We start from the raw sequence: 15,967 nt of genomic DNA on the forward strand, positions 1-15,967 counted from the left end.
GTTTAGCTATGAGAAGAATGCATTCACCTCAAGTGGACTTGAAGTTGACCTATTCTACTAGAATGTTTTTACTGTTTGCTGGAAGATTTCTAAGCGTATTTTCTTTCGTATCAGTTTATATTTGTGTTTGTAATAGGAGAAGACCCATCCTCAGAGATACACGGTGATTGTACAGTCCCAGCATATTTTAAGTCTTGAATCATTTTGTGTGTGACTGAACTGTTTGTGTTGGCTTCTCTCGGTAGGATGAAGTATCAAAGATTAGACATCGATTGGAAGGATTTTGTTGTTTACAAAAATTTATTCATACAAATCTTACAACACTTTCATGACATTGAAAAACGTAAAAACCCCTTATAAGGACTCGTGTGTGTTTAACGATGCCACTTTGCACTGAGGCTAACTTCTAAAACACAATGTTTTCAAATAGATAAGAGTTCACACAATGAAATAAGGCGTTGGGCGCTGTCAGAACTATCAACAACAGGCATTTTCTATGATCTGAACATCTCCTGTTATTATGCTCTTAGACCTTTTTTTAATTTATTCAATATATTGATCCACAGAGTTGTAAAGAATATATATATATATACATATATATTTATATATATATATATATATATAAAGGGGCTATTTTCTGTTTTCTGATCATATATGTTACCGACGAATATCAAAATAATAATCAACAACACCTCATAATCAACAATAACAAACACCGATCATTGTTCACAAACTCTCACAGACACTGAACAACCCAACTCATGCGCACACTCTCACACACACATGTTGCCTGCTCCACCAACATATACATTCTATTCTTGTCTACAATATTTTTTTATACTCAAAAAACTCAATGGCCATGCTGTGAAAACAAAAGCCTAATTCTACTACTGGTGGGGCAGACTAAGCAGAGCAATTAAACCAAGTAAAAGGAAGTTTCAATGTAAGCTAATGGACTGCAGCATCGTAGGGCCACTAGAATTGCCATCTTTCACTCGTGGCGAATTTTTTCGTTGTTTTTTTTTTTTTTTTTTTTTTTTTTTTTTTTAGGTTCTCACATCAAAGCAAGGCACAAAAGCCGAAAGCAGTTTCCACCTCCACATCTGTATTCGGTCACTCACAATACACATACACGTGTGTTTGCTACACACATGCACACACGCATACACACACGCACAAAACCTGTGGTGTAAAGCCAAATTAGAGGAAGAGTGTGTTTATATTTTCTATTGAGTGGGGGGGGGGACAGGCTGCTGATTTGATAGCAAGAGTCCAAACAAAGCTGCGTTTGCATAAAAGGGAATAAATACTTGGAATGTTGCCGTATAAAATGTCCAGGGGGGTCTCCTTTTTGCTGGAAGGGTTGAAGTTAATTCTGGCATTAGAGGGGAACTTTTTTTCCTGCAGGAAAACCTCTGTGAAGGGAATTCAACATCTGATATTTTGCTTTATCAGACTCATTGACCCTGATCTTAGTGAGGCAGATGAGGCACTTGCCTCTTTTTTGTTTCCACTCATCCTGCCTTCCCTGACTCTTTGGGTGTTGCAGCTGGTCTCCTATACAACCTCTCTCTCAATTTTCTTTTTTCACTCTCATCTTTACATCTCACCCGAACACTCTCTCTCCCCCTTTTTCCTCGCTGCACAGTAGACATCCAACACAGATCAGCTTCTCATTAACAGTTGAAACACAGCACTAATTCAGCGAAGGCCATTTAGACTAAAATGAAATCTTAAAAAACAGCTACAATAAGACAAAAATGAATCAGAGTTCTGTTACATCCACCATGACAGTGGCAAGGGAGGTAAAGATTCAACAAGTCAGTGCAGTTCCAGGATCTACCACTTCCAGCCCTCCTTGTTCACATTTCTTGTCACAATAAAGCAGAGGGGAGGGGTGCAGAAGTGAGCTTGGTGCAGCCCATTTCACAACAATAGCAATAAAAGCACATAGGCATGCAGTCTCTAAGCGCGAATTAGCAAGGTGTCAGTTTTCACATGCACCAAATAAATGGTAAACATCCTCCTTAAGCATCTAGGACTCTGATGCTTCCTTTGTGCTTGGTTTCCTGCACTCTTTCTCTGCCACCTGCATACAATCAATAGATTAAGGGTAATTTCTCCAGATATTTTTGTTGGCTGACAACACTGAGAGGATCAAACATTCTTTGCACAGTCCTATAGAGTGTGGTTTATCTCATACTGTGAAATGACTTTGAGGCAAGTAAGCAGGCAGTGCTTTCTCCAACCAGATCTCCTGTAAAGGCAGTAATCCCTCTGCAAATACCCATGTGTGACTGAATATCCATATTTTCTACACAGACAGGGTACATTTTTCCACCAGTTGCAAGGATGCATGTGTAAAGCATCTAGATATCCATCAGATGAGAATCTGTCCAGAAGAAGCCATCTCAGTTTCCTGGAGGAGCAGCAAAACTCTCCAGACACAGAGCTCCCATTAAAAGGAGCTTGGAACGAATGAGTAGCATCTGTCATTTATGATAAACCCAAATATGCCTCACATAGCATGCTGACTGCTTCTTTGGGCCTGCTTTTGGAAAACAAAAAAACGAGCAACACTAAAAAAATAGATTACAAAAATAAGTAGTAACATTCAATACTTTGATTGTCTTTTGAAAATCTATTTATTTTCTGCATATGTGGATGACCTTTAGAGATTTCAAGCGAATAAACGTTGAAGGTGCACATCTATCTTTTTTTCTGATTTCATCATCTTTTTTATCATTTTTTTGTTGTTGTTGTTGTTGTTTTCAACATCTCAACATGAAAAATAAAATATTGGTCCACAAAGTAGCTATAACTGTGCGGTATCAAGTGCTTTTGTACAAAAATGGAAAAGAAAAAAACGATATTATTAATAAAATATTCATTTTAATGGCTTTACTTCATACATAAATACATGTTGAAAGAACACAGGCGCAATCCACTGGTTGGTCAGATATATCTGAATGACTTTGAGTTAACGACTTGATGTATATACATAGGAGGGCAGTTTTGGGCGCTTTTTCTTTCTTTCTTTTAATGGAGCTACAAATAAGCGAGCCGGCGTCCTTTGTTCCTAACTCTCTGTCTGTACCTTCTACCCAGAACCGCTGCCAGGTATTTCTGCACTGCCATCTGCTTTCTATAGCGGCTGTAGCTGTCGGTGAATATCCCATCTGAGTGTCTTTTGGACAGGGGCTCTGACTCTTCCTCCATGCTGTTCTCGTCACTGAAAAATAACAAAAAATAAAGGAGATAGAAACCATGATCAGATTCGTTAACCAAGCAAATTCAGAATAAATTGCTGTTTTTACATTTGTATTATTATTATTTTACATAAAGATTGATAACCACTGCGCCATAATACAAAGTTGGGCCTTTCATTTTTTTTTTTTCTTTTTCGTTTGGAAAAATATGGGAGAAATATACCACTACAGAATAAAAGAAATTTATTTGCGCATTTAAGTAAAATAAATACATCAATTATTCATTGGACGCCCCCTGGATAATCTGACGCATTAGCGTTTAGGATTAGAATCAGTTGTGCAATCAAGCATCATTTGCAGGGAATTTTTGTATGAGACTTCTTTATTTTTATTGTTATTGCAAATTAGAAATAATACATACAAGATGAAGACCTCTAGGGGTTATATGGAGAGGCAACACCAAAAATAATAAAAAATAAATAAATGAATAAAAATCACGCACATATAATGAGTGATGCGGCAGCCTGAAGTTGTGCAGCGCAGAAACATAAAAAAAAAGAAACGCTGAAGAGAAAAGCCCTTACCCTGCACGAACAGTCATCAGAGAATGCAGATAATGTCTCGCTGTTAACTGACCCAGGATCTCCCTCAAGGCTCTATCTAATTCTTCCTCAGCATGCCTTTCTGGTCTGAGATGATAAAACGCCAAAAAACACATAGATCATCAGAGACTTAAAGGAAAAATAATAATGACAGAAATAATAAGAAATGAAATAAAAAAGGCGCAGACAAAATGATCCAAGACAGCCTAAAATGTACCCACCCGTCGGCATGAAGTCAAAAATAATAATAATAATAATAACAGTAAAAAAAAAGTACACTTTGTTTAGCCTATATGCTGCCCCTCCGCGATCTTCATATCAACAGAATGGAAACAACAAGTTGAGGCTGCTCGGTATGGAAGTAAGATAGGGGCAAATTACAGGGGGAACTCTGTCACAGCTGCGGTTCGTATTCTTCTGGGATTTACCTTTTTTCTGGCGGGTAGTACAGACCGTACGGGTCGTCGTTTAAAGATGGGGGGCTTCGTATAGCAAGCTGGTCACTGTCAAAACCCATGTCGGACAGAGAGTTGCCATCCTCATCGAACGCGTCGTTTTCAAGTCTGCAACGTGCAAAGCAGTCATCAGAAATCCGATGCAGTGGAAAAAATATGCGTGTCTTAAACACCCAGGCACGCCTAATATATTTCTGATACAGAAAGACAACCAAAGATTAAAATATGTATTTTTAATAACTGCTTAAAATTAATAGGATTTATTTATATCTTTCGGGTGTAAAATCTGTTTTAAATCCCAACTTGCTGATGATGATGATCTTAACGCAGACTTCAGCCTCATTAAATATTAAAAATGTGAAACAATAGGTGTGGAAAAAATCGCCTATAGGCAGTAAGAGTGTGGGCGGTGAAGCGTCAAAAGGGGAAAACAAATCTATTAAAAGATTGCATAAAAATAGCTGCGAAGTTTCTGAATCCAGGAGAACCACGCCCAAATCAATTTATGGACATGCTTTTAACAGAAAAAAAAAAGAAATAAATCTTAAATGGGTAGAGCTCTTCGATTCGTTTTGCCTCGCCTCTCCTTGGTGACGCCAGTCCATCGTCATCCCAAGGGCTATCCAGCGCACTGACTGCTCTCTCGTTTTTAATAAGGGGGAGTTCTGTGAGCCGTCCCACCGGACTGATACATGTACGAAATTTCCACACAGGCATTTTCCACACAACACCTGCGTTGGTGCGCTTTGGGGAAATTATTGTACATCCATGTATTTTTTGCTCAAGTGCGCCTAATCTTGCGCACTTGTCTGAAATAAAGAGATAATACGATAGGAACATCGGAAAAATCTGCTGTTAACATAATTTTGAAATGAATAAAGCGGAGAAGTGGCTATATTGAAGAAGGATAACACACAAACCTACCTGATCTTAGGGTAACTTAGTCCTATAGGTGTGCAGAAGACGCTGTAGTGCATTAAGATTCCGTAGATGAGCAAGATTAAAGTGGCTTTACTCGAACTGGCCATGCTGTTGATGAAACATAGACATGAAACATATCAGACTCTCTCCAGAGGAATGAACGCAGTTTATTATAGTAGATTAATTTAAACATATAAAAAGTGAGCCAAACATCCAATGTCTTAAGACAATGATTTTGTTTTTTTGTTTTTTAAATCCAATTTGGTGAAAGTATGACATGCAGATCCGCAAAAAAAAGATATATATTATATATATATATATATATATATATATATATATATATATATATAAGATTTATTAGAGTGAAAAAGGCGCACATACCTAGAAAGCAGGTGTAGCGCTGTGCTGTATAGGCTGTGATCCGGGCGCGGCTGTGTTGTTTGTGCGTGTGTGAGAGTTTAAGACACGGCGTTCTTCCTCACAGCACTTCTTTCCTGGCTCAAGCGCCTCCGTTGGGTCTCCTTATGTTGATTTTCCCCCCTCTTCAGTGGAGCCCGTCTCACTTTTAGACACAGTGAAATTGAAAGGACTCAGTCTGGTCGCAAACAAAAAAAGAGTCTGCGTTGGGTGTTCGTCTACATAGCGCTGCTCCAAACTTTTGCCCTGTGCTGCTGATTGCCGTGGATTTTTATCCGCGCATCGTAAGCCTTGGCCTCCTCCCTCCTCCTCCTCTTCCTCCTCCCTTCACCAAGTCACATTAAGGATGCTATGGACGTCATCAAGTCTTCCTCCCGGAATATAATGGTACAGTTCCTTCCTCATTGATGCATCCATCACCCCCTCCCCACCCCCCTGCAAAGATGGAAGTTTACTTTGAAACTTTCGGCTTTCTGTAAACGTCGGTTTATGTATGTGCAAAAAACACGAGTTTCAGACGTGATTGCCACTTTTTAGTGTCTTTTTGGTTCGAAACAAGTTTCTATGTAATTCTTTAAATAATATATATATATATTTTTTTTTTTTTTTGCTGGTGCTACTGGTGGTTTCATGTAACCGTGTGGTCTCATAGAGGTGGCCTCTGGGGACCGCCGGAGCTGTCTGGTGCTGAAATGAATCGGCTCAAATTGCGGCGCTTACATACTTTAGAGTCGCATTTTCTAATCATTTCCAGTAATTGCTCGTCCGGGTTGACTTTAATGGATATGCTGCAGAGGTACAAGGAACGACTAAATTTGAACATGGGCTGGTGACTCAGGATAGCGTATCAGATATAACAGATATAGGTTTTATGAACAATTTCGGCCATCTTAAGTGACGTTTTAATAAGATAGCATGCCCATGTGTGGTTATAATGCGCTGTATTATGTAAAGAAAACGGGAAAAGTTGAGAAGGTTCCGGTAGCTGCTTATACAAATATATCAGTGCCTTGTGACGACATGTGTTGTGAATTGGCGCTATATAAATAAACTGAATTTAATTGAATTGAATATCATTTGTATATATTTTTTTATATATATTTTTGAGCGTTCGACCTTTCTTACAAAGTTAGAACTTTGCACACAAAGCTCCTATATGTAGTAACTATAATTGACCCATTCTCTAAAACTGCAAAAGCGATAAATAGCTATATCTTTTATTGTATGATTAGCCTAATGTATCATTTATGATACAAAAAAAATATGTTACAACAAAGTGATTGCTTGTTTTGTTTTGTTTAAAGCATCCAATAAACCCTTACGTTTTAAAAATTGTATAACATTTGATTTTTCATGTTAAGTTTTAAGGGTTGTACACTGGGCCTATAAAGGTTTCTATTACATTGCATTCTAATGTTTGCTACCACTGAATTGTAATTTGCGGATTTTTCGGTCAGTGTTGCAATGTTGAATTCTGGGGATGGGGTGGAGGGCTGTCAGTTTTTCCTGATTCCCTAAGGAAAGCTTGGCCAAGACTATTTGGGGCCCTAAACAGAATTAAATAAGGGGCACATCCAAACACAATTAACCACAACCCAACTAAACCCGTTCATATCATCAATGTTTAACATTTTAAATCTACTATCGCCGTACCTGTGGTTTTGGTGACTGTACCTTGTTGAAAGGTGGATCATTAAAATGGCCAGGCCATTTTGCTCAAAAAAGTCCATACACTTACATAGAACCTTTTAAATATCAAGGATCAAAAGCCTGATAACTGCTGATGTAACACGTCTAAAAAAAAGAAAAATATATGCGGACATGACTTGTGTTGCAGTCTTCGTGCTCTTGAGGCCCCCTGTTGGAGTTTTGATTCCATGCAGTTTCTTAGTTCACTTATTAAACAAATCTGCTCCCAGATCAAGCCTTATCCATACCCAATTCGCTTAGTTAGCTAGTTTTTACTTGTTTAAATCTTATGACAATTACACCAGTGATAAATGGAAACTTCTGACAGAAACTAAATACATGAGTAAGTAATACAATCAACACTGAGAAAATAGTTCAAACTTTGAACGTATAACACAAGTATACCAGGTGTCGTATTTCAATAACAGTTTTTTTCTCTGCCTATTCGAAATATGATCCTGCTATATATATATATATATATATATATATATATATATATATATATATATATATATATATATATATATACAACCCCCATCAAGTATTTGAGAGGATGTTGATTACTTTCACTTGACGAACCCTCTTCTATGCAGATGCATCCATGACCATGTCTGAAGGTGATCCTTGAACTATTTATTTTCCAATTGCTTAAATATGACAACAACCTAATAAAGTCATGATTTCTGTTGTGGTCTCTGGTTTTGGCGTGCCTCCTTCTCCAGTATAACTGATTGTCAACCACATTGTCGCCCCTTTGAAACCTTCCTGGTGACGCCCGTGACTCCAGTTAAATAACCCAGTTCTTTATGAGAGGTAAACCTTAGTATTACTAGATGTTGGCTTATATAAGGACTGATTTTTAGAATGCCGAGTTTAAGGCATACATTCCACCATAAAAGAGTGACTAATCAGATAGAGGCGCTTGGTTCTGTGGAGGTCGTCCTGATCACCGACGGGAGCTGTAGCAGATCTTTTGTTTTGATTAAATCACACCTAAAGCTCACCAGTAACCTGAAGAGTTTGCCAATGTGGAGAGAGGCGCACGTCAGCATTTTGCTTAGTCTGACGCATTATGACGAACAGAGCCAGTCACCGCCAGGAGGGGCCTTATCCACAACTTTTTTTTTTTTTTTTTTTTTGTTTTCCACGGGACGTGATTGCTGAGAAGCGCTGAACTTAAAGCCCATATGGCTGAACTGGAGCAGACTGCTAATATTAGGTCTGCTTGCTGCAGCAGGTTGAGATGGGTATCACTACCTTGAGCAAACGGCGCCATCACGAGGAAAAGAGGTGAATATTCTGAAAGACTAATGAGGTTCGTTAATTTTCAGGCATCTTTCACATTCAAAGTCGAATGAATTAAATAAAAAAATACATCTTCAATAAAGAAATAAATATCACAAAGAGCTTCTTTTACATCTCAGGGCATTTCTACTTATGTTAAGCTCAACAATTCAGCTCAAAGCACATAAAATGCCTTGCAAAGGCAGTTATGCAATTTTAAAATAATTTTCAGATTACACCGACAAACCTCAAACTACTTTGTTCTGATTTTATGTGACTTATTAACACATAGCACATAACTGTAAATAAGGAAATGTGGTTTCAGTGGGGGTTTTTTTAACGTATGAAATTCTGAAAAGTGTGGAGTGCATTTTTATTCAGGTAAATCAATCTCAGTATAAACCCAGATGTTCTGTGAAGTCCTCAGAGATTCGTTAGAGAACTTTTGTTTAAAAAAACAGCATCATGAAGACCATGGAAGTTGTGTTAAAAGCAAAGTTAAGTTATAAGTTAAGATATAAGAACTGTATAACACACTTTAAAGATCAGAACTGTTCAGTTCAGTTCATCATCTGAAAATGAAAAGAGTATAGCAGAACCACCTACCAAGACCTACCAAGACATGACTGTCCACCTAAACTGACAGGTTAGACAAGTAGAATATTATTCAGCAGCCAAGATGCCTCTGGGAGCTCTGATGGAGCTGCAGAGGTCCACAGTGCAACAAGGAGAATCTGTTGATTAGAAAGATATTAGTCATGTACTCCATATATCTGGTATTTATGAAAGAGTGGCAAGTTAAAAGACATTGTTGACCCAAAAATCTCATGAACACCTGTTTAGTTTGGCAAAAGCCTTGTAGAGGACATTGGTCAGATGAGACCAAAATGAAACTGCTACGAAAAAGGCCTTCGGATTGGGGACAGAGCTGGCCAACAACCCTAAACATACAGCCAGAATAACAATGGCAAGGTTGCAATAAAAGGAGATCGTGGGTTTGAATGACCCCAGAGTTGAAAATATATTTTCACAATTTTCACTTATTGTGCTTGAATTGAAGAAAAATACACAATTCTATTAAAAATAAAAGAATGTAAAGTTGAAATGATTTAATGTTATTTGTATCAAATAAAGAAATTAAAATGGATAACAGAAATTACAGCAGATTATTGATGAAGAGCAGGCTGCAGAGGAACAAGGAAGAGCAGATGTCTTACTTAGCATAAGTACATTTAATAAAGTTTACTTATATCACAATTACTGACAATTAAAATATTGTACATGTAAATTGTGAAATAAAATGACTTTGATGATTATTGATTAATAGATAAAAATCAAGAGAGTTAACTGGTCAAAATTACTTCTCTTACAATTTATTTAAAATGAACCCTTTTCTGTGTGAGTTTGATGGTGTACAGGATCTGTAGTAGGACTCATTTTGCACACTGTCCAGTCAGCGTCAGTAGAGGTCAGCAAATCCCTTTAAAACCCCTTAAAATATTCAACAGAAAGTCTCACAGGTTTAACGTGGAGATATGTAAGCCTATGTGTAGTGTTTTTATTCCTTAGGAGGTTTTTTGAAGTTGCGATGTCAATGTGATTTTTTTTTTTTCTAACTCAAAATAAATATTCTCCACGCACTTTCAGTTAGTGAACAAACAATAGGAAACAAATGGATCCCAAGCAGTGTGAAAAATAAAATTGAATCCTAATTTCTCTTTGCAAATAAATGGAATGTAGTGTTATCCAGCCACTGTTTTAGACAGTAGATCTAAAATTAGTCTTTTATAAATTAAAAATAACATCTGCAGTGGGCGCCAGACACCTTTACACTGTACACTGTACTTGAGTTCAAAGGTTAAGCACATAAATACAATTGAATTCGCTTTTTGTTCAAACTTTTAACATTTAAAAGATATTTGCTCCATATTTGGTAAAGCTGTATAAATGGCAAGTACTGTATTAATGCAGCATTGAGCCAGATAAATGATTTTTGTTTATTCTCTATTGTAAAACACAGGGATGCCGGCCATATTGGAGACACATTTCAGCAGGACCCTTTGTGAGCTTCAAGTGCTGTCGGAAATAACAAAACCAGAAACTAATTTTAACAAAAAAAATATAGCACAAAAAAAGAAAAAGAAAGGAAAACATTTCTAGACACAATACTTCAAATATAGTTTGGAAATATTAAAAATATATATATGTTTTTTTTTTCTTCTTTTTTATGTTATGAAAGAGGGACCTGTTTTCTTATAAGCTCCATGAACTGTTATACATGATATATTTCTATACATTTATTTAAAGTTCATTTAGCTTTAAGACACGCTACATATGCATGCACTAAACAGTCAAACACATTTTCTATTATTATGGGGACAAATATCACATAATAATATTGTACTGTCTCATAAAAGTAGTTAAACAGACCAAGCATTTTTTTAAACAGCTTCTGTTGCAGATAAGACAATGCACATCTTATTAAATGTCTGTAAACATCGATTTGTGGACAACTGAGCAGTAATTAACATTCGACTATGCATAAATACGTAACAGTAAAAAAATAATAAAAAAATAAAAATCATAAAATAAAGATAAAAAACAGAATGGGAAGCAAGAGGCTATTCGAATATAAAAGTGTTGATACAGAAGAAGAATTTGAAACATTTTATCATTTGACACCTTTTTAAAAATCTGTTCCTTTTTTTGATAAATACACAAAAAAAATGAGTTGTTTTTAGAAAATGGGATTTTAATGTAATAAGTTGCTTAGTTGGATTTTTTACAGTAGGCTGGAGATGCTTAGTTCAGCATGACTACAGCCGCTGAACAGCCTCAGCCTTTTTATATAGTTATTTTAGCGTAATTGTGATTACATTTCTCACACGCACAGCCAAAAGGTAGCCTCTGAACCTTTGAATTTAAATGTTCCGAGTCTAATCTCTGCCCGTGAACGCAACATGATTCCTTCTTTGGCCTCATCGCCTCTCCTCTGTACTAGTCCTGCTATTGTTGTGTGTCTTTTCTGGGCGACCCTCACCTACCATCCTGCGGTGATTCCTCGCACATAACCTCGCGTGTTTGTCGCCACGCTAAGCATTGTGGCGTGGCTCAGTGTCCTCTTTGTAAAGGGATAACAAAGAAAGAATCCCAGTGAGGGACTTGTTGGGAGCTGGTGAAGTAGTTAATCGGAATGGGACAAACGGAAGACTGAGATTTCACGTTCAGCGCTTGTGTCGGCTGTTTCCTGCTATTTGGGTTCTTCCTCGAGAAACAACAAAACGCGTTGTGTGGGAGGACAGAAGGAGAAAAATACGACCGCAGGACGCATGTAGCCGACGTACGGCGTTGCTAAGGTTGGTTTTAAGGTAAGAAATGCTCGCCTTAAAGACACGGGAAAGTCACGTTTTGTCGGGAAGTGGCGTGAGCAGGCCCTTGCGGTCTTCACTCGGTGAAAGTTGGGAAGAGGAGCAAGAGGGTAAACTTCGGTGTGTTACAAGGTAACAAAGGTCGGTTTATTGTTCAGTCCTGCTCCGGAACTCGAGTTTTCTAGACTACAGTCTGTTGGAATATTTTCGGAAGGTCCACAACAATTGACGTGGGTATTTATTTCAACTTGTTATACTAATGGAATATAAACGGAACCAAACAAAAAAACCTCAATGTTGCATTTCAAGTTAAAAAAGTTTTTTTTTTTTTGTTTTTTTTGCGTTAGTAAATAATAGTTAACCACCCTCTCTTTTCTGTTTGCCTCACCCATTACACCCCCAACACACACACACAAACACACACACTCAATCAGCTGCTGCAGGCCTCAGCTGTTGGAGGCCTTTGAAACGTTACCAATGGGAGGTTCCGAAACTCTTTATTTAAGCGTTTTGCAAAGACTTCGCTGAGTTTTCGCATGCTTTTATTCTGAAGGCGCCCCCTTAGATATGCATATTTGTGTGCAATATTGCAAATGATTGCCAAGATGCCTATTTAGTAGGAAATCATACATACTCGTGTATTTTTAGTATATTTAACCAGTGGGTTGGACTACCCCTATCGTTTATGCTCATACCTGAGCTAAATTTTAGTGATGAAGATGTTTGGGGGGTTAGAGAAGCGTAAGAACAAATGTGGGTTAATTTCAAATTATATCATTGCAATATTCAGGAGTAACATCTCAACACCTTGTTCCTAACGTCGTGCAGCCACAGTTGTTGTGGCTTTTTCCCCTTACTGCATGTGTCTGTTTGTTTGGTATACTCCAGTGGCCCAGTAATCCTCCTCCACGGTAATCCCTCTCTGTCAGTACAGCCCCAGTTGGCCGGACATTTGTCTTCTCCACCACCACACACACACACACACACACACAGCTGGAAGTGAGAGCACTGTTGGCAGAGGAATGAGGAGCAGGAACAGGTGGCGATGGCCGTGGTTCAGGGACTTTGGATTTAACTGGAGCCGCAGAGGATCCTCACATATTCCTCGGGTGTCCTTATGGCACAAATAAGGCTCTAGATCATCATTTACAGTTTGCTGGTTAGAGGCTTCCACTCTTTTGTGCCAGGAACAGGGGGAGCCTAAACCATAACAGGACATCCTCACCTGCAAAGGGAGAACTGTCCATATTTACAGATATCTGGGCAGGAGCAGCTCTTCATCCTTATAGCATGAAGATGGCTTGCTCTTTTTGTTTCCCCAGCCTCACTCCAGCCTTTGACAGGCGCAGCAGGTGGCCTCAAAAAGCATGAATGGATTCGGAAGGAAGCACACCCCCCTGCTTCCCCTCCCGCTTCCCCTCCAATCACTGTGATTGGCATAGTTGCCAGCCCAGAATGAAGATGAGAACGAGCTACGGTCCGATTATTGAGAGCTGGTTTCAACTGAAATAGTTTTGGTTGTAGATTTTATGAGCTGGTATTTACCCATGAGCCATTTCAATGGAAAGAAAAACTCAGCTGATTATTGCAGAGGCTCACGTGGTTTTCCTTGCCAGTCATTTATGACAAAATGGCCTTGTACATGCCTGAAGTTCTTCACTGGAAACATGCCATCCGTATGAACAAAGAAGAGCAAGAAAAAGGACGTTTCTTATCACAGCCTGTTCCATCTGTCTTTTTTTTATATCCTCACAATCTCACTTGATTTTATGCCTGCGTTGCTGCCACCTATCAAATAAATAGCCTTGCATTTGGCATTGCAGGCAGAAAATGCATGTCAATCCATGCAAAATGGTGCAGGGAGAGCCAATCTGTCTCTTGAGACACATTCTAATGACTAGCGTGAACGTTTGTGACCTGCTGAGAGCCCCTAACTTATAATTGTCTCTCCACTAACACATGTCAATGACAGGCGTGAACACAAGTTTCATTGTATTTTTCATTTATATTTGCAGCAGTTTTCTTGTGAGCATTGTCTCTATAAAGAAAATGTGTGAGCAGTGTGAATAGATTTATTTCTGTTTAAGAAGAAATGGACGTCTCCTTACCTAGTTGTCTTTTCTTTTCCTAATAAACTGTATGAACAGTCCCTTGCAAAAGCACTTGTATCCGTAAAGCTTTTCCACATTTTGCCACTACCACTACAATTCTAATATATTTTATGGTGGGGTTTTTTGTATAAATGTAAATGCAGTTGTCCTGTGAAGACCTCAGAGGTTTGGTAAAGTTCTGAAGAAGTTTAAAGCAGATTATGAAATATTCCAAACCCCAAAACTTACCGAGCACTGTTAGTTATGCATAAACGGGAAAGAGTACCAAAATAAAAGTGACAGGCCAAGCACGCAGAGCCTTAATCAGAGAAGCAGCCAAGCCACAGTGACTCTGGAGGAGCTGCAGATATCCACTGCTCTGTTCCGGGAATTTGTCGACAGAATAACCATTTGTTATGCGCTCCACATATCTCAGTTTTGTAGAAGAGTTTCTCAAACAAGGCTGCTATTGGAAGAAAACAAAAAAAGTGTGGCTTAAAGTTTTCCACAACCCATTTAGGGGACACATCAAGCATGTGAAAGGAGGAGATCCGGTCAAACGTTTTGAACATCATGCTAAATATGCTACTTGTGGTATAAAACTAACATTGCACACTGCCCTGAAGATGCAATCGCCACAGTGGAACATGGTGGTGGCAGCATCATGTTGGGTGAGGGGGCGGGGGATGTTCAGCAGGGACCAGGAAGCTGTTCGGAACTGATAGGAGTTGGATCACTTTTCAGCAAAGTTCATTATATATATATATATATATATATATATATATATATATATATATATATATATATATATATATATATATATATATATATATATATATATATATATATATATATATATAATAATGATACAGATGTGGAGTATAGCGGCTTCTTTGATCAAGAACAAACTGTGCCTGGTCATGACTTACCCAATAGTTACTGGTTGGTTGTATTTATAGATGCTTTGTTCAGTGATTTTCTGGACCCAGTACCAAGGCTAGATAAACTTCTCTGAAGGTCAGACTAATCTGATGTGAATATTTGTATTCTCGTGAGCTGTCATCTGGGAAATTATTACAAAATGTCAGAGATGTGGCACGTGTGGAATGGCTTGTTATGCCTGTTTAGAGCAGCCATTAACTGAATAAATTTATGACATCCTTTCAGTCTAATTTAAAGACTTTCTCTTTTTTAAATCAAGGTACTGTTCAGATTGGTGTTACTCTACAGAGTAAACTTAAAAAATGAGGCGATCAGCCAGAAATATCAAGTTGTAAGTGCTAGATTTCAAAGTGCCTTTCTCGGTCTACAGAAAAACTTAACGTTTTAATAGGATGGTAAAAAACAGCATCTATGTTGGAATGCAGTGTTGGGGAAATTCAATTTCTCTGCCCCAAAACTTTGCCAGAAAGGGGAAATGAATATTATCCTTAATTTTGGGGAAATACAATCTTCGTTTTTTGTAGCGTGGTGATTTTTGAATCCCGAAAAGTTCTTATTGTCTCCCAGATTAATCCAAAGTGACAGCAAATGTTACAGAAGGTGGAAATGTAATTGTCAAACGGCATCTGCAGAGGTTAATACCATCCTATTATGCCCTCTGTAGTTTGGTCTACATCATTCTTCGTGTCATGAAAATTCTAAGTATGCAGTAATATTTTGTTTGCATCTTTAGACTTTGGTAAAAAAATAAATTTTTAAGGAGGCTTGTAAATTGTTTGCATGATTTAAAAAAGTATAAGGTCGACAGTTCTGACGGATGTAAGTAGAAGAATACTTTATTTTTTATTTTTCCTTCTGAATTTAGATGCGTGGCAGCTAAAGAAAAGCTTCCCGCCTGTAGTCTCACAGTATTGTTGTTGGGCCCTGTGGGAAGCAACAGCCTGTGTCTCCTTAATCTGACACGGCATCACAGGCTATCTGGCACACAGC

General features: G+C 38.1%; 2 protein-coding genes across 3 annotated transcripts in view; one reads left to right on the top strand and one right to left on the bottom strand.

Moving 5' to 3' along the window:
* Positions 1–281: 281 nt before the first annotated feature.
* adcyap1b (adenylate cyclase activating polypeptide 1b) lies at positions 282–5,871 on the bottom strand. 2 transcript variants are annotated; one of them, XM_047369106.1, is made up of 5 exons: positions 5,569–5,871; positions 5,191–5,295; positions 4,240–4,374; positions 3,794–3,898; positions 282–3,232 (listed from the first exon to the last, which is right to left on the bottom strand). In XM_047369106.1, the coding sequence occupies exons 2-5, from the start codon at positions 5,292–5,294 to the stop codon at positions 3,049–3,051; spliced, it is 528 nt and encodes a 175-aa protein (XP_047225062.1). In that variant the 5' UTR covers position 5,295; positions 5,569–5,871; the 3' UTR covers positions 282–3,048. The 2 variants fall into 2 exon arrangements, with proteins under 2 accessions (XP_047225062.1, XP_047225063.1); XM_047369107.1 differs by lacking the exon at positions 3,794–3,898 and having other exon boundaries at positions 5,569–5,869.
* Positions 5,872–11,544: 5,673 nt separating this feature from the next.
* yes1 (YES proto-oncogene 1, Src family tyrosine kinase) overlaps positions 11,545–15,967 on the top strand; it is a 36,653-nt gene continuing 32,230 nt past the window's right edge. The window contains exon 1 of the mRNA XM_047368178.1: positions 11,545–11,945. The gene's annotated coding sequence lies outside the window, so the exon portion shown is untranslated. The remainder of the gene's footprint in view (positions 11,946–15,967) is intronic.

The sequence above is a fragment of the Girardinichthys multiradiatus genome, chromosome 6, assembly GCF_021462225.1.
Source record: "Girardinichthys multiradiatus isolate DD_20200921_A chromosome 6, DD_fGirMul_XY1, whole genome shotgun sequence".
Lineage (NCBI taxonomy): Eukaryota > Metazoa > Chordata > Actinopteri > Cyprinodontiformes > Goodeidae > Girardinichthys > Girardinichthys multiradiatus.